The 19,170-nt window shown below is 38.3% G+C and overlaps 1 protein-coding gene across 4 annotated transcripts in view; it reads left to right on the top strand.

Annotated features, from left to right (window-relative positions):
- The window catches only part of LOC136886793 (LETM1 domain-containing protein 1), an 82,879-nt gene that overhangs the window by 58,757 nt on the left and 4,952 nt on the right, over positions 1 to 19,170 (top strand). For 3 of the 4 annotated variants that reach the window (XM_068231051.1, XM_067159602.2, XM_068231052.1), the window contains exon 4: positions 9,572 to 9,718. The exons of the other annotated variant lie outside the window; for it this stretch is intronic. In XM_068231051.1, coding sequence (XP_068087152.1) covers positions 9,572 to 9,718 — 147 coding nt within the window. The remainder of the gene's footprint in view (positions 1 to 9,571; positions 9,719 to 19,170) is intronic. 4 annotated transcript variants of the gene reach the window in all.

Here is a 19,170-nt window from a genome sequence, read left to right on the forward strand (position 1 = left end):
GCAGCCGGCACAATTCCTATCCTTGCCACTAGATGGGGGCTTCATTCATTCCATTCCTGACCCGGTCAAATGACGGGAAACAGGCTGTGGATTTTCATATTGTGCATAAAAATGCATTTTTGTCTTTTTTAATAGATGCATCACATTTTGGGTTTTATGCCCTAAAATGGCATATTGAAAGGATATTATCCTTTTTATTATGCTTATAATGCATGCCCTGGCATTTTCTAATAATGTGTAATATGTTCCGCAAGTGCAACGAATATGACTGATGACAATGTGCGCCGTTCCCGCGTCCAGGCATGGACGCAAGAGATCCAGACTAGCTCTAAGTACAACATTGATTCGATGGCTAAGATCTATGGATTATGAGTTCCGTAAGAGAAAAACGCTCTGGTCAGTTAATGGCAGATTCTAACCAACGTTGGAAGACGTCTCTTACCCGTTACCAGTTAGATACCATATCCATATTAGTCATTAGAGAAATCGTTGTAGACTTAAGATAGTACAGTCTTACATCTAACACTTATTCTAGGAAGACATAGAAAGAGTAATGAGGTTCTAATATCCCACATTTATTAAATTATTAAGTCAGACAATAAAGGAAAATTCATCTTAAATTCAATCAAATGAATATTTCTTGAAGTAAATAACTCTGTATTATTCTTAAAGTCTGTGTTCATCACCAATGTTCCAGAAAGTCATGTCATCTGACCTCTACTGAATCATTAATTCACAGTACATTGTCGTGACCTCGTTATATCAAAGGTAAGAATGGTTGAACCTACGAAGTTACCGTAATATAAACGCATTCTAGGGCTCCATCACTTCATTTTATAAATCTTTTGTTTGGTCCCTCAAAACCGTAGAATATTAGAAGCAAAGTATTGTACAACATTAGGGAATTATTTATAAAATTAATGGTTTCATTCATATGCAATTCACCTAATAAGTTTGGTAATATTGAATTAAATTAATATAAATGAAATTAAAACATTCGAGTGAATGGTATTGACAAGAAATGAACATTAAAATCAATAACTTTAAAAGTGTTGGATGCATCCATTAAAATAAGAAATAAAGAATTATATCAGTTACTATTTACAATGTCTCCGATTAAACTTTCTTAAGAAAAATAAAGAACGCATTTGGAATCGTCAAGTAAGTATTCAGATAAGGATTGGAGTCTATGTTGCCTTGATATCGGTTATTCTTTGAATAAATGTGAAATTCAGTTCATTAATACCTACTCCCTACTCATTAAAATGATACATGTTATTTAAGTTACACTAAATGTTTGTATCTATACAGGTTAAAATTCTCAATGAAAATCGTCACAATACTTCTCATGACCTGGATTGACTAGTACACTCTCATATGCTTTGCCGTTTAAATATTCATATTCATATGCTCAATTGCCTCTTAGTCACTCATATTTCCTTGTGTTATTCACCGTAAGTTAAGCTATGTCCACTGGAAGTCGTAATCACCCTCAAAATAATGTTATCGTAAGATTTAAATTATAGACTTAAGATAATATGACCTTAATTCAGGGATAAATATTAATTTAAGTGCGTATTTGGTTGTAAGAAACGTCATCACACATATCCTACTAAGTTATTATCAAACATACTACCAGTGGAAAATCTAGTTGGTTGGAAGACACTATCTTCGACTAAAAATCCTTGTGTGAATATATATGTCACCAGTGATCTGTCTAGTAGCTTGAACATTATCCGAAATGAGGTTATAAACTGTGAGAGTTGTCAAAATTATCCGAAATAATTCAGTGAAGGCTTAAGTACAACCATGTCTACCTGCATGATTATTCCGATGATCTCAACATGGATAATAGCACTGCCCATCAGCGTCTAGATCGTATCCTAAACCACATGATTCTGCATAAGATTAAAAACTACCGTTTGGAATTGGCAAAGATTCAATGACAATCTCAGAAAACATCACTTGAAAATCACTTCATCTCACCTGTGACAACTATGACTATTCACTCGAAGAAAGATAAATAAATATGACCATCATAAGTCACTATCATCCTTATACCATTTCTATAAGATGTCAATTATCACTTTTACTTCACGTATAATAAACCTCTCACTATATTATATGCATATCAGTTCATTAAACTGCACGCAAAATGTGCCACGAGATTCTTAAAATATCACCTTACTTCCTACCGTCATAGTGTCAAATTTAACATCATAACTTTGAGCAGTACAATGCCTTATTCCTTCATAAACACTTCCTATATACGATCTCGTACCATGTGACCTTAATTATATTAGTAAACACTCGTATTAATACCAACTTCACACTTTACTCTTCACTGATAATAATAATAACACTAATCATTTACTCTCACATATCATTGGAAACATTACGATCGGAATATCACTTGGTGACCACGCCTACTAATGGATCTGATGTTACACATAGATGAGTACTTACTTCCTACAACCTCACCTAGACGTTTGTCTACGCACTGTCTTCGCACGGAAGTACACATATCAACATTTAATTATAAAAAGGTAATGTTCTCTTACTTACGAAAACGACTCAGATAATGGACTTAGCTTGTCTTGAGGTGGTCTCGATGTCTTCTCATCTCCGGTCATCTGAGATTAGGATCTCGTCATCTGGTTCCTTCACGAGTGATTGGGTTCATCGTAGCTCCTCACAGCTGATTACTGGTCATCTGGGCTGATCAACATCGTATCGCCTCATCAAGGTCCAAGTAGCATTGCCTTGCTTCTTTACAGGTTCATAGTGGAGTCTCGTATGTATGGAACAGAGCAACAACAAAATATGTGATTCATTGCAGTCATTCTTCAGTTAATATATCTCTTGGGAAGCTTAAATTGTGTAGGTTCTGTTATGGTACAGTTTAGTTCAATATGACAGCTTCAAATCGGCTAGGATAATTGCTAAGTGTTTATTCTGTTTGGAAAATGAAGTTCGCTCCTCTATGTTTTTGTTAGTGCAAGTGCACTTGACAGCTGATCAGTACGTATGCTTTTTACTATTGAGCGGTATCCGATAAATTTATATATGCTCTGCGTCAATTCGTGACGTATCTCTATTATAATCTGGGTAATCTCCTTTTTATTGTATTTTAAATTTCGCGCAGCGATTAGATCTTGATAATAGATGTTATGCATGTAGCCGCGAATTATATTTTCTTCTAAATTACGCTGTTTGCTTCAGATAAGTAGATTCAATCTAGTTCGATGGCTTCTTGCTGCTGCAAGGTCTGATTGTGTAATGAATGTTGAGAAAAAAAATTTTTTTTTATAATAATAGGTTTAAATAATGTCCATTTGTCATTCCTTTCCTGCGCCTTCTAGACATGGTTCTTTCCGTAACCAACCGATGAAAATAACTACATTTCCGTCTGTAAACATCTTAATCACTGGGACTCCATATTTGTTCCCACCAGCTCGCATAAAGAACTGTGAAATGGCACAAATGATGACTCAGAGATAAGAGGGCTCATTCAGGTAAGAAATGAGCATTTAGCTACACAGTATGAAGGAATGATGAAGGAATGGGAAATATGCTTCAGCAGTGAACAGCAGGATAGCGAACAGGGAAGCAATACTTGATGTGCAAAGTTGGATGTCATGTATCTGTGATGCAATCCTGGTATTTCCCCACACATGCTTGGGAATTACTGTTGCTAATCTTACTAATTTACACTAAACCAAGCAGTTTTGAGTTAATGTTTAGCTACAAGAAATTGAAAATTCCAGTATCATTACCAGGAACTCCATGAAGGTTAGCATAACTTATGTTCAATTTCAGTAGGGTTGTCCATGAAGTAATTGGAATGAATGAAACATCCCTTTTGCAGAAGATGTGCAAAGGAGAAAGAAACTTACCCAGTTGTTGAAAGATAACAGAAATATATGATATCTATGAAGAAGTCCATGCCTTAGATGGTATGCGAATGAATCGATTTGTAGATATTGCAGCGATGATGAAGCATTCTATCATTGTCTGCGAAACAAACACAGTCAATGAAGCTGTAGAAAAGCTTCTGTTTGGTGTGAGGGGAACGATTTATCGATTGGTGGTGAACATACTGTTTAGTTTGGGGATAAATAAGAAAAACCTTTGCTCTTTAGTGGATTATTCAATATCATACTTATATAAACAATTAACCATTATTATTATTATTATTTATGATGAATTTGGTATGCTGTGTCGCTGTAATAAAACAAGCTGGAACTTTTTTTTTTTTTACAATTTGCTTTACGTCTCACCGACACAGATAGGTCTTATGGCGGCGATCGGATAGGAAAGGCCTAGGAGTGGGAAGGAAGCGGCCATGGCCTTACTTAAGGTACAGCCCCAGCATTTGCTCGGTGTGAAAATGGGAAACCACGAAAAACCATCTTCAAGGCTGCCGACAGTGGAGTTCGAAGCCACTATTTTGCGGATGCAGGCTCACAGCTGCATGCCCCTAACCGCACGGCCAGCTCGCACGGTCTGCAACATTTTACAATTAATGTTTTCCATCTCTCAAAACTGACAGCAGAACCTTCTATTCACCAAATCATACAGTCAGTAAGTCATCGAGTTTCACTAAGACGACTCAAATAGTTTTTGATGGGTCTGCGAAAATGACCATGGTTATGTCTCAATGACAAACTGTTAGTTGGGCCGACAATACAGCAAGACCTGCAATCCATTATTCTGCGATTTAGAATCCATGAAATAGCCTTCACAGTGGACATAACTAAAATGTACAGTCAGGTGAATGTGTAAAATATGTGTTTCTTTTGTGGGGTACTCAGTGCCCTGGTGTACGGTTAGTGTCACTAAAACACAGGTGTACAGCTCCAGGGTTAAGTAAATAAATAAATAAATAATTTTAAAAAATAGAAGTAGTATGTATATGACCACGGAAAACTCTGAGAAGGAATAAGGTTAATTCTTCATACAGAAAGCAAATACTCAGGTGCAAATGGCTTAGTTACCTGTAAAAGAAGTCATAAAAATTGCAGTTACAACATGGTTAATTCTCAGTCCAGAACAGTGAGCACAGGAAAAAACAAATCTGAGGTGTAATTATTGAGGTAGCCTCCAACTACAGTAAATGAAATATTTCACTCTTGAAGTACAAAGACCATAATATTGAATTATCTCATTTACTGCTAAGATGACTTAACTTGAGTATACCAGTATCAGTAGCAATTTAAGTGCACTTAAATGGTGTCAGTATACTGTATTCACTGGCATATTAAATGATCCTATCATGACAAAATTCTGGCACCTGGGCATGTTTTGCAGCTATCTGTAGTTCTTCCAGTGGTTTATCATCGTATTAACATATCAAGAGTTTTTGGTGATGCAACTATGAGAAAGGGGATTAGCGGCTATCACCTTAATTAAGGCACAGCATTTGCCAGGTGAGAAAATGGGAAAACCATCACCATGATTGCCAACCAGGTTTGAATGTGCAATTTCAGGATTGGGAGGTCAGCACTCTACCTCGGATCCACTGAGGGATTAACAGACTTAACAATTTATGTATAATTAAGCCAAGATGAAATTTAGCACTTCTTTTCTTAGTGTAGAAAAACCAAACCTCATGGCGTAACAGCCCCGAAGGGCCATGACCGACCAAGCGACCACTGCTAAGCCTGAATGCCTGCAGGTCACAGTGTGTCGTGTGGTCAGCACAACGAGTCTTCCCGGATGTTATTCTTGGCTTTCTAGACCGGGCCCTCTATCTCACCATCAGATAACTCCTCAATTGTAATCCCATGGACTGGGTAGGCCTTGAACCAGCCCTCAGAATCACGTAAAAGTCCGTGACCTGCCCGGGAATCTTACCCGGGACCTCCAGGTAGAGGCACGTATGCTACCCGTACACTGTGGGCTGGTCTTTTCTTAGTGTAACAGTACAGTTTATATGGAGATGATAACTTTCTTGTTGTATCATTGATTAGTTGATATAAATGAATAAATTACATTGGTGCATTCTTTAACAGTTTTTACTGTTTTCTCTGATCCAAATCCACTTTGGTAAAATTAAGTATGGTTCCTGTCCAGTTTTGCTGTATCTTTCCACCACTCTTCATCAATCACTGTGCTCCAGTCCTGATTCCATTGTTTTATGTTGTTCTTAACCAGGTTCATCCTACATAATCTGGATCTTCAGTTGTCTCTCTTCTTTTGCAGTTTGTTTCAGCATCCTCATTCTTATACCATCAGATTTCCAGTAGCTATAGTTTCTCTTCTCTCTTCAAACCATGATGGAAGAAGGAGAGATTATTATGAATATAAATCTATTACTAAACACCATTTACGTAATATTTAAGTGGAACTAGAAACATTTGAAATGAGTGTTTATTAGAGAAGTTCTAGTGAGAGTTGGACTTTTTTTAAAGATTGTAATGCCGAGCTCGATAGCTGCAGTTGTTTCAGTGCAGCCAATATCCAGTATTCGGGAAATAGAAGGTTCGAACCCCACTTATCTTTATCTTAATCAAGGCCAAGGCTGCTTCCTTCCCACTCCTAGTCCTTTCCTGTCCCATCATTATCATCATCATAAGACCTATCTGTTTCGGTGCAACGTAAAGCAACTCGAAAAAGAATTTAATTATTTCATACCTTTCAGATTCCAGGTGATGTTTACACTTATTACCCATTTCAGTAAATCACTGCTGTTTTGATGTAAGGTCACTTGTGATAAGTTTACATTTCCATTGCTCTCCAGTTGGTTTGTGCAGTCTAAGGTATCGACAAGAAGTAGAATGACAGTGTATGACGGTGAGACGTATGAATGTGACACATAAGTGTTTGGAACAGGAACCTGTAGGAGTAGGGCAAAGGAGGAGACTGAGATAAGAACTGTATTCTCCTAGAAAGAGTTGGCCAGCACAGGACAGATAATTTTTCTTCTTTTACACATAAGGTTGTTATTCCTTTCAAACATAGACTGAATACTGTGTAATTTCACATAATGTTCAAAGTAGAATTAGCAATAACTGTTTGCCATTCCCTTTAATATTCTCAAAATGTTACTTTCAATCTTGGCAAATTATTTACTCCTTCATTGCATTCAATAATTTCTGGACAGTTGGGATTTCTCTTTCCACTTCCTAAAATTCCAAAAATGACCTGCGAACTACTGACTTGTCAGATTTATCAAGTTTGATTTTCTTGGGGAGTGGTCGTTGCTTCTGGCTTTCAACTTCTTGTGTTCCATCCTTTTTGACTTTGTTACACTCATGGGAATTTCATATTGTCTCTCACTCTTTTTTGCTAGTGGCTTTACGTCACACAGACACAGATAGGGTCTTATGGCGAAAATGGAATAGTGGGATAGGAAAGGCCTAAGAGTTGGAAGGAAGTAGCCATGGCCTTAATTAAGGTACAGCCCCAGCATTTGCCTGGTGTGAAAATGGGAAACCACAGAAAACCATCTTCAGGGCTGCACTGCTGATAGTGGGATTCAAACCCATTATCTCCCGGATGCAAGCTCACAGCCGCGTGCTCTTAACCGCACGGCCATCTCGCCCGGCTTCTCACTCTTACCCACTGCCTTTGCTTCATTGAAAGAGAGAAAACAATCACTTCTTTTCTCCTTTATACACTGAGCGGCACAAAAAACGCGACACTTCAATTTCTTTCTAAAACTGAAATTTATTCTAAATTTATGACACTTTTATGACACTAATCCACCATCTTATGATGGAATATTGCGGTACGGTCCCATCTAACGGTGTAACAATGAAAAGAAAAGACGATTATAAACAAATTGAACAAATTAAGCGAGAGAAACACATTTCAAGGAAATTTTGAGTAAGCTCATAAAGGTAATGCACTCTGTTTTAATGTTACACACTTCACACTTTCACTTCACAGACCTCGGAGACCATCTCGGGGACCTCTGTTCGCATCTTCAAAAGCATGTATTGCCACCTCTTGCAGCAATGATGGCATTCAACCTTTCATGCATGCTCCTGATTAATGTGGTAATGTTCTGTTGAGGAATCATCTCCCATTCTTCCAGGAGGGCGTTCCGTAGGTCCTGTAGGGTCTCTGGATAGCGCTGACAGACTCTTCTCCCCAGCTGGTCCCAAACATGCTCAATGGGATTCAAATCGGGGCTTCGAGCAGGCCAAACCATAGCATGAATCTCTGTTTCATCCAAGAACTGTTGCACAATTCTCGCAACATGTGGGCGTGCATTGTCGTGCATTAGTGTAAAACCATCACCAATAAACGGAGCGAAAGGCACAACATGCTCCAGAAGGATTTCCTCCACATACCGATGTGCAGTAAGGCTCCCATGCTCCACGAAGACTAAATCCGTCCTTGAAGCTGTATTGATTCCTGCCCACACCATCACAGAACCACCATGAAAAGGCGCCCTGGATAAGAATGTGCAAGGGGAATACCTTTCCCCTGGCCTTCTCCAGACCCTCTCTCTTCCGTCAGGTGATTGGAGGCCAAATCGCGACTCGTCGGTGAACAACACTTGATCCCATTGTTGTACTGTCCAGCCAAGATGTTCCCTTGTGAAACGCAGTCGAGCTGTGCAATGCTCTCTGGTGAGTTCAGGTCCTGTAGCAGGTCTTCTGGACTGAAGATTGGCTTCTTCCAGTCTTTTTCAAATGGTTCTCTCAGTAACATTGACCCCTCGAACTTGGTGGAGTCTATTTCGTGCTTCAGTAGCGGTGGTATGACGGTTGCGGAGAACTTGAAGTTGTAAGAAGCGGTCATCTTTCTCCGATGTTGCTCTTCTCGGGCTTGATCCTGGTCTCCTAGCAAAGCCTCCAGTTTCCCTTTATCTTCATACGGTTCTGGAAATTGTAGAAGGTGTAGTACTCAACACTTCTGCAACGTAATGCATGCTGCGACCATCTTCCACCAAAGCAACCTTGTTCAGGACTTAATGGCATGTTTACTCCAGAAAGCTGATTAAGAGAATCACAGAAAGATCCTACAAACACGTGTGATTGAAAGGGGAACAATTAAAGGTACTACAATAAGCACTACAAAAGCGGGAAAACATTATTGGCTCACATCCAGCGATGTGTTTTCCAGGTTGCGCGGGAGAAAACAATTGAGGCTAGTACAATAAACAATCAACACTTCATTGTTTACTCGCAAAGCAACGCCAATAGCATACCCCGTCTAAAAACAATGGTTATAGTGCTTCACTCAGATTAAATAGATAATTACACATCATTTATTGGGTGTTACATTTTTCGTGCTGCTCAGTGTATTTGCAAAAAGAGAGAAAACCTTCTCTCCTTTATATTTGCAAAACTATTTCTTTTTAATACTTAAGTATTCTAGTCTCATATAATATCCCAATTTGGAATACCTCATTACACCTAGCACTTAAAAATCTAACAACAAATGTTTTCTACACTATTATACAATATTTTATAATACTATCTTGTTCTACTCTGGAGCTTTACATAGTGTTTGCAATAAGTAACTATTAATTCTGTAACAATAAATTACAATAATTGCTATCGGTATTTGAAATATGCACACATTATATACTAACAAGGTATTTTTTCCCTGTCAGAATGCACTTCTCCGAATGCATGGAATGCACGTTGGTTGGAAAAGGCGAAGCAGATTGGCAGAAAGAGCTCTCATTATCCAAGAAATGGACTTTGCAATAATCAGAGAAGGTGGACCCAGTGCATTGTCATACGAAGATCTAAGACAGGTATATATCTGATTGTAATCAGGCTTTTAGAATAATGGAGGACCGACTGTTAGTTCTACTACACAATCTAAATATTTATGTTTAAAGACTAACTTCAAAATATGTTACACAACTGACTGCAAAACTAGTAGTATATATTGACATGATTATTAGATGAATAAATTTACTTTAAATACTGTAGCAGTGATTTCAATGAATTGTAAAATGTTAAGAAAAATGTTAAAATTCCAAAAATTTGTGTAACCCAGATATGAACACAAATTAGTAATTCCTGTTCAAAGTGACTACCGTGCTCACAATTCCTAAGATTTTGTACCTATTTGCTAGGAAATTCACCACTGTCTTCACAAAGCACACCAGCCTTTTCTTGCTGGTTATATCCCTTATCCCCCTGTGGGCGAGGGCAGTAGAATAACATTCACGGTATCCCTTGCCTGCCATAAGAGGCAACTAAAAGGACCATGGGACTCTTAGCCAAGTTCTGGCATTGCTTCTACTTGCTTGTGCCGGGCTCTTCACTTTCATCTATCTTGTCCGACCTCTGTTGGTCATCTCTTGTTCTTTTCTGACCCCAATGGTATTAGGTTTGCATGGCCTAGGGAGTTTCTTCAAGGCCCTTGTCTTTCTTTCGTCGATATCTTCATATATATATATACATACCCCATCCATTTTTTCCCTCTGTTTAGTGTAAATAGAGGATAACTGCCCAGTTGTACTTCCTCTTTAAACAGTAATCACCACCACCACTATTTTCCTTAGCTTAAACCACAATCTGCAGTCCACAGGATTCAGCTCAGGACAATGAGATGGCCATTAGATGGGGAAATCTGGCTTATTTATCAAGAACCACTGCTATGTTGTCCAGTATACTGACTTGGTATTGGATTCAACTCAAAAATCCATTCCTAGTCATGAAAGAGGATGTAATTCTAGTTCTTGATATCTGTGTCTTGGTGAATTCTGCCTTATGTTTTTACCCCATTTTCACAGAAGTAAAACTCACTGGAATTGTCATAACTCACCTCTGATGCACGACTGAAGTAGGTATTTAGCATCATTTATCCCTTAGAGCATTTTCAGCAGGTTCTTTTGTGAGATTGTTGCATATATTCCAATTTGAAAATAATTATAAGCCTCATCAAACACTTGTCGAATGAAATTCATCTGCGCTAATTTGTTGAATATTGCTCCTGCAGGTGCTTTGCTTTTATTACCACATGAAATTCCACTTCACATTTAAAGAAGTGATCTTACACTGTAATCTTTCCATGCTAGGTAGTGATTTAGTATAGAAGACGGGCCTTGGCCTCCTGAGCAGTCCCGTCCCAGTCTTGCCCATTTGTTACTGTATTCCTCCATCCTCTGTAGATCATCTTCTACATCATCCAATTATCTGACCCTTCATCTTCCCCTCAATTGGCAGCATCCTTGTTCTCCTTTAGATACTTATTCCTTCTTCCTTCAAATTTTGAAGCTCATCAAGCTTCCAGGCATACTTAGAGTTCTCAAATTCCATGTCCCTATAAACATAACCTCCTATACGTCTGCTTGGTTTTTCAAGGTTTTAGTACAGGATATACTAACATTTAATATATAAGTTAATGATAATTTCACTTCTGAATTATTGTTATGATTTGCACAATATTTAAAAGAATAATAGAAACACCACATAGGAGGTTTTACATTGTTATTAAGTAGCACATAGGAGGATTTCATCCATGTTTCAATACATGTTGATAATAATATCTCTTACTTTATAATGAATTGCAACCTTTATTGCACTTAAATTGGAATAAAACTTTAATAATAAAACTACAGTGGGATACCTCTAGTAACCGGTTTACTGTTTTTCCTTGTCTTGTTTGAACTTAAGGTTATCATAAGAGACATGGTGATCTTTATTGATTTACATCTTTCATCTCTTGCAGGTGTTTAAATTTAATTTCTATAATTGGTATTTCAGATGCATACAATGCTTTAGGAATTGTTGAAATACTTTTTGGCCGTGCGCGTAGAGGCGCGCGGCTGTGAGCTTGCATCCGGGAGATAGTAGGTTCGAATCCCACTATCGGCAGCCCTGAAGATGGTTTTACCGTGGTTTCCCATTTTCACACCAGGCAAATGCTGGGGCTGTACCTTAATTAAGGCCACGGCCGCTTCCTTCCAACTCCTAGGCCTTTCCCATCCCATCGTCGCCATAAGACCTATCTGTGTCGGTGCGACGTAAAGCCCCTAGCAAAAAAAAAAAAAAAAGAAATACTTTTTCCTATGGGAATCAACATCTATATCATCTGATGGCCAAGCAGGCAGACAATTTTTGGTAATGAGACAAAGTCTCTTAGTGCATTGGCACTGCTGGTGGCTCCAGTTAGCCTACGCAGTGGCCTCCATGGTATGCACTAGTCAGCATATTGGTAGGTGTGCTAGGTACCAACTGATGAGCCAACCCTAGCACACGAGAACGAAACGCTGGCAACCAAGAATGAGTTCGCTGGAAAATTTATAATGTCCAATAATGGACCATTTATATTGGTATTATAAATTTACTCATTTATGACAAATATTTCAGATTCCCTATGGGAATCAACATCTATATCATACTTTTGCTCTACCGTTGTTGTCTTCTCTGTGTCAATACAGTATAGTTTTCCATATGGCCACTTTTAAATAGAATAGTTCCATATGGAAGATATTTCAGAGCTCAAATATCTGTCGCAACATGATCTCCTGATTTGATTCCAGGTGTGAGAAACTGAATGTTTGTAGGCACTTCTTCAACATTCAAGAAGAATGAGTAAACTACAACCTTGACAAGTGTATGGATTTTGTCGCCTGGCTGTTCTCAATCGAGCAACATAATCTTCTGGTGAATTGATAAGAGGTTGGAAAAGTATGTGTAGAGTTGCATGCACACTACCAGCCTCCATTATTGTAGGACTCTTCTCAGAATACAGTTGCTCAATTGTAATTCACTTCTTTTGAGCTGTCACCAAGAGCACTAGCAAGAATCTTATTTCTGTTCTGGTAGTTACAACTATCCAAAATGAATATAACAAATTTATATTCCTCAGACAAGTTTGCTATAAAATCAGAGATTTATGATGTGAACCCATTGGCGGTAACTCCACCATTAGCTTCATGCCAAATATACAGTGTCACATCTCTTTTGTTAAGCTCATATATAGCAAAAGTGTGACATTGTAATTTCTGTTTGTAGTATAGTTTTGATACTAAGATTTTTAGGCACAATAGCACATTTGCAAGTCCATTATGATAACTAGTGTTTATCATTGTAATTTTCTTTAGCAGCATTTTTTGCTGCATGAGCATCATCCTTTTTCTTTACATGTTGATTGTATGCTTCTTTCGCTCAGTGAGCCAAGTTTAAAACCAGTGCATGTATCCCACTGATCTTTAAGAGGCTTGTGTATGTTGATTCTCTCCTGTTTTTGAATTTCTACGGACAGTTGTCTTGCAACTGATGAAACATGATTGTTCACACACCTTTCTTTGTATACTTCATTCACGTGTAAGAATGAACAAAACATTGATTTCACATAGATCTTCCTTGAGGAAGACCAGCAGTAATAGTTAGGAACTTCAGGGAGACAAGCTAGCCATTTCTTGAAATTGTCAATATCCTCACTTTTCTGTCTTCAAATTCTTTTTACTCAGTGCAACTTCAGGCCAATTAGAAGAAGAAATCACTGTTGAGGATCAATTTTTTTTTTAAAATACAATTTGTTTTATGTCGCACCAACACAGATAGGTCTTATGGCAATGATGGGATAGGAAAGGCTTAGGAGTGAGAAGGAAGTGGCTGTGGCCTTAATTACGGTACAGCGCCAGCATTTGCTTGGTCTGAAAATGGGAAACCACGGAAAACCATCTTCAGGGCTGCCAACAATGGGGGTCGAACCCACTATCTCCCGAATGCAAGCTCACAGCTGTGCGCCCCTAACCGCACGCCCAACTCATCCAGTCTGTTGAGGATCAAGTGAAAGTGAACGGAGAAGATGAGTTTTAGTCTTACACTGATTATAAGAGATCAGGAGAAACAAAAACTCAAGATGTCCCAAGAAAAACAAGATACATGAAGAATCGTAGCATACTTAAAGGAGTGGAAAGAAAGAGTGAACGCAGCTTTCTTTGTGCTTCATTTACAGATCATGATAGAGTTGTCATGGTTATATTTGGCAGAGAGGAGAAACCTTCATTCCAGCTCGCTTCTCTGTAGCATTCATTCTCCATGCAGTTACACCACAATACCTGAGAGAATTTCCTTACTAGGGGAGAAACCTCTTACCTGCTGAGCTTTACAATTTACCATATGACAGGCTACAGTAATTCATTCATAACTGGGATTATATCGGTACCTTAACATGAAAACCTCGTATCTGCACTTTTGGCAGAAGGTATGTTTTTTGTACAGTATAATGAAGACATCATATCTCATCAGTCTGTAGATGACAATTTGACCATCTTATGATGGTTCTGCACTTTATGGGGAATATGACAAAACTTGTCTGATGACCCTATGGTTGTAGAAATTAAGTGCAATAAGTATACACCAAAGCAGGACACCTAAATAAAATTGGTATATGATGGGGATTATATGGACTTACCACGTCGTTTGCAAGGAGTGCCATCGAAAGACGATGATCTTCCTCATCTCTACTGTCGATCAATCCCAGTTGCAACCTCAAAATTCATACACCTACAAAAACTAAAGCAGGTAGTTCCAAAAGATCTACATCCATTTCATGTTTCTCTTCTTCAAGTAGAAAATGAAGCTAGGTAGAGGAGCAGAAAATGTAAGAAAACTGATGAAGCCTGAAGAACTGTTACTTTTTGCCATATTTCTCATTTATTGTTACATAACTTGTGGTGTTTGTGGGAATGTCCCCTTGCCATCTGTGTGATCCACATTGTGCTTTTATTGTTAGCCTGTTGCTTAGTACTTGCCAGCTTGATTTGTAATTGTTTTCTCATTTGTGTCTTTATTTACCTAGTTAAATGGCTTTGACTACCTTATCCAATTTTTAAAAAAATTGTGTTTCTTTGTCAGTCTTATTTGAGTTTAAAATCTCCCTTATTCACTGAAAATCTTCAAATGAAAACCTCTTATCTGCCATTTTATACAGTTGTCCACCTATATGGAAAACCAGGAAATGTCAGAAAATTTGGTAAATCATGGGAAAACTGAGAAATGTCAGGGAATTCAGAGAGAAAAATCTGGAAATTAGTTCTTCTGCAAAAAAAAAAATGGAGATATCATACTTTTCTGCGTAATAGAAGCACCTTTTTTTCAGTTTGTATAACATTAACATGTTAAATACGATGTCACCCCTTGTGGGGTGATGGATGCTAATACAAAATATCGCATCTCACCTCCTCATGGGGTGACAGACTACTGTGTCCAGGCTTCTCAGCTTCAAGTTATCGCTTGAAACTACCTCTACCATCTGCTATTGCATTGTCTTGTGTGTTCTCGTAGAGTATTCATAGAGTGCAGTGTGCAGCCCATTCCCATCTCTGTACAACAGACAATGGAATTTCAGTGATATTTATCACCCCACTTATGTAACCATCAGAATTCAATTATTAGTTTCAAGGAAAATAATGTGAATTGAAGTCTATTACCGTATTCAATTATTAAATTTATTATTATTAAATTATTAATTTTAAAAAAATGGGATAAGGTTGTCAAAACCATTGCATTTAGTTTACCACAGGTTTTCTTGGTGTTTTTCATTATGTCATCCATGATGGTGATAAATTATAATGGGGATGGTGTGCTGCCTTGCTAGACTCCGCTTTTGGTCTGGAACCAGAATAAATGTTAGTCTGTCACCAAATCACACACAGCCATTGTCCATGGCTCACTCAGCACAGAAATACAGTACAAATACCTTGAAATCAATTCTTATCACACAACTGTAAACTACAAGGAAAACTTTGAATGGCACGTAAACAAACCACTCATCACGGTCAACAATGTGCCACAACAACAACAACAACAAAAATATATGCCCCACTATCAACCTAAAAACTGTATGTCACCCCAATGTTGGAACACACAGATGGTAGACCTAACTTTGAAGAAGACAGTATCTTTTGTTATTATCTAGAAATGAAATTATGCACATTCCTACCCTATTACAACCTGAAATACGTATATTGCATTTCCGCAGTTTACCTGTAAAAAGCAAACCACCACAGAAACACGCAATAGTAATTACATCCCTCCATATAGGGTTGGCGTCAGGAAGGACCGTAAAACATGGCCAAATCCACATGTGCGACATAGTTTGCACCCACGACCCCACAGGTATGGGAAGAGCAGTAGAAAAAGAAGAAGAGTGAATGTAACATTTTCCACGCTTTCCAGTAAATGGTTTCCTAGTATGATGTTTTCTGCTCGTTCCTTTCTGTTTATTGCCATCACTACTGTTTTTACTTATCTTGAGATTGAATTCCTGGAACTTAACATTCCATTCATTCAGTCTCAAGTGAACTTGTTCCCCAGTTTCTCCCCATATCATGACGTCATCAGCAAAGGCCATTGCATTTAGTTCACCACAGGTTTTCTTGGTGTTTATCATTATGTCATCCATGATGGTGATAAATTATAATGGGGATGGTGCGCTGCCTTGCTAGACTCCGCTTTTGGTCTGGGACCAGAATAAATGTTAGTCTGTCACCAAATCACACACAGGTGGTACAGTGCTCATGCAGCATCTGGAGAGATGGCGTGGAATGACATTAGTAGACAAATAAGTTTGAGTGGCGTCTTTAAAAGTAGGAAAGATCACAATATGAAGACAAAGTTGGAATTCAAGAGGACAAATTGGGGCAAATATTCATTTATAAGAAGGGGAGTTAGGGATTGGAATAACTTACCAATTTGATTCAACTGTCTTTCAGTTGTAAGGAGGAACATTTTACACTTCGAATCATTCGTAAAGTAGTAAACTCGTGTCCTCATCCCAAGGTGGGGCAGCTTTTTTTAGGCAGACCCCCAATAAAGGTGAGCTGCATGTACCATTTCAACCACATACCAGCCCTCCTGCCATTCTTAAATTTCTGGCAATACCGGGAATCGAACCCAGGCCCCCGAGGACGGCAGCTAATAACACTAACCGTTACGCTATGGAGGTGGATGAATCATTCGTGAAGCAACAGAAATGTTAACACTGCAGTAACTTTAACAAAGGAGACTGATATATACTGAATAAATCATGGCTGCCTTCCATAGTTAACCCTTGAATGTTCAATTTTTCTTAATAAACATTCTTGGGATAGGGTATTATTCAAGGAAGATCCGTTATTTTGAAGCAAACATGTTTAGTTTCGGAAATATAGGGTGTTGAATATATGCAACGCTAGGCACTTAAGTAGTAGTCTGCAAGGTACCAACACATATGTTGTTTTCTTCGAGAAAATAATGAAAATAAGAGGACAATGAGCATGGAGAAGAAGATATAAGTTATTTTTGAGTTTATTATTTACTAAGAGACAAAATTAAATAGTTTGTATAAAATTAGACATTATTTACAGTACCTATTATTTGTATACGGTAATCAAAATAAATATATTTATTGGAAAATTATATTGAAAACTGACAGGGTATTCAAAGTTCTTCAGTTTACTGGTGTGATCATTTGCTGTGGGTTTCTCTGAAGACTCAGTGATCTGTATGTCCCTTTGTGTGGAACGGAATGAAGCAACTTATGCAGAGCCCAACGTCACACTTTACACACGCTATACTTCGCAAAGTCACTATCAGGAAAGATACCGGAAGGTGGTGAAAAGTCTCTTACAGTCCAGTTTCGTGTAACTTGAGGCATGAACAGATTTCGATTAGAAACACAATGAGCAGCTGCAGAAGCACTATCATTAGGCGGGACAATATCACACTCATCATTGCAACCTTCCTCCAGTCTTTCTTGGTTGGAAAGAACAACTTCAGCTCCCGCAGCAAGTTGCCTATGACTTAGGTTGTCAATAAGCCCTCACTCATCCGCATCTGTCGAGTCTTCATCCGAAAGGGGTGTAGGCTCTGGAGGTTCTATATAAATAGTATCTACTCCTTCAATTCGCTTCTCTACCTCCTCGAGAATTTCTGCTAATGTCAAGTCCCTGAAATAAATGTGAATTGAATAAATGGCGCTATTCAACTATGATTTCCTCCTATATATACGAGATAAAATTTCCTACCACCACTTAATAATAATAATAATAATAACAATAGCCTAATAATATGCATCATACTGGGCGAGTTGGCCTTGCAGTTAGGAGCGCGCAGCTGTGAGCTTGCATCCGGGAGATAGTGGGTTCGAATCCCACTGTCGGCAGCACTGAAGATGGTTTTCCGTGGTTTCCCATTTTCACACCAGGCAAATGCTGGGGCTGTACTTTAATTAAGCCCACGGCCACTTCCTTCCCACTCCCAGGCCTTTCCTATCCCATTGTCGCCATAAGACCTATCTGTGTCGGTGCGACGTAAAACAAATAGCAAAAAAAAAAAAAAAAATGCATCACAAAACTGGTATATAAGTTTGAATTGCATGCACAGCAATGAAGGGTTGTTACGTCAATAACAAACCCTTCAATACCAAATTGGTACATAAGGAAGTGATTTGACAATGGATCCGCCTAGCGTTGCGAATATGCAACACCGGAAATATGTGGATCTCACTCGCCCACGAGTTTACTTCCTGGATTTCCTAAAAGAGGTTAATTATTTCTAAATCATAAAATTATATGGCGAATCTTACCTCTTACGGTATGTCATTATGATAGCTGGAACACACAGCGAACTTCAAACATACACCTCGTCAACAATAAAGTGGTGACTATTGATTAACCGACTTGTAGCAAAGCATAACACTTCCCTTTACGGAATACGCATGTAATTTTCATTCTTTTACTTGAAAACAACTTCATACATTGAAAGAAAAGAGCATCGGCACGCCGTTGCACATATGCAACGCTAGGCGTTCAGGGGTTAAGTCTTCAAAGACTTTCTCCTTGACTCTAGAAGCCCTGGAATGAACTAACACTTCTATCGCAGTCTTTCTGTCTTGAGTCTTACTTACTGTTGAGTGACAATTGCCATATAACTCTGAAGACAATCTTGGTAGCAAGATACAAAAGAGTCAACATACAGTAATTGTAACATGACCAAATCTCCATTGGTTGCAACAGTTGAAATTAGCCACTTAGCATTAATAAAGTAGATTTTAAGCAATGATTTTACACACCAGAAATGAGCAGGATATCAGGTTAGTTGACACCTGTGGTCACAGGACATGAATCTGAACTTTACTTGCAGAAGTAAAAAGTGCGTTGTTGGTTTGTTTCCTTGCAACAAAGAAAGCCTAATGAACCATTATGTCTGATATATTGTTCATGTCCAGAATAATATTAGACAGTAATAATAAAGTGGC

The sequence above is a fragment of the Anabrus simplex genome, chromosome 1 (genome assembly GCF_040414725.1).
Source record: "Anabrus simplex isolate iqAnaSimp1 chromosome 1, ASM4041472v1, whole genome shotgun sequence".
In the NCBI taxonomy this organism is placed as follows: domain Eukaryota; kingdom Metazoa; phylum Arthropoda; class Insecta; order Orthoptera; family Tettigoniidae; genus Anabrus; species Anabrus simplex.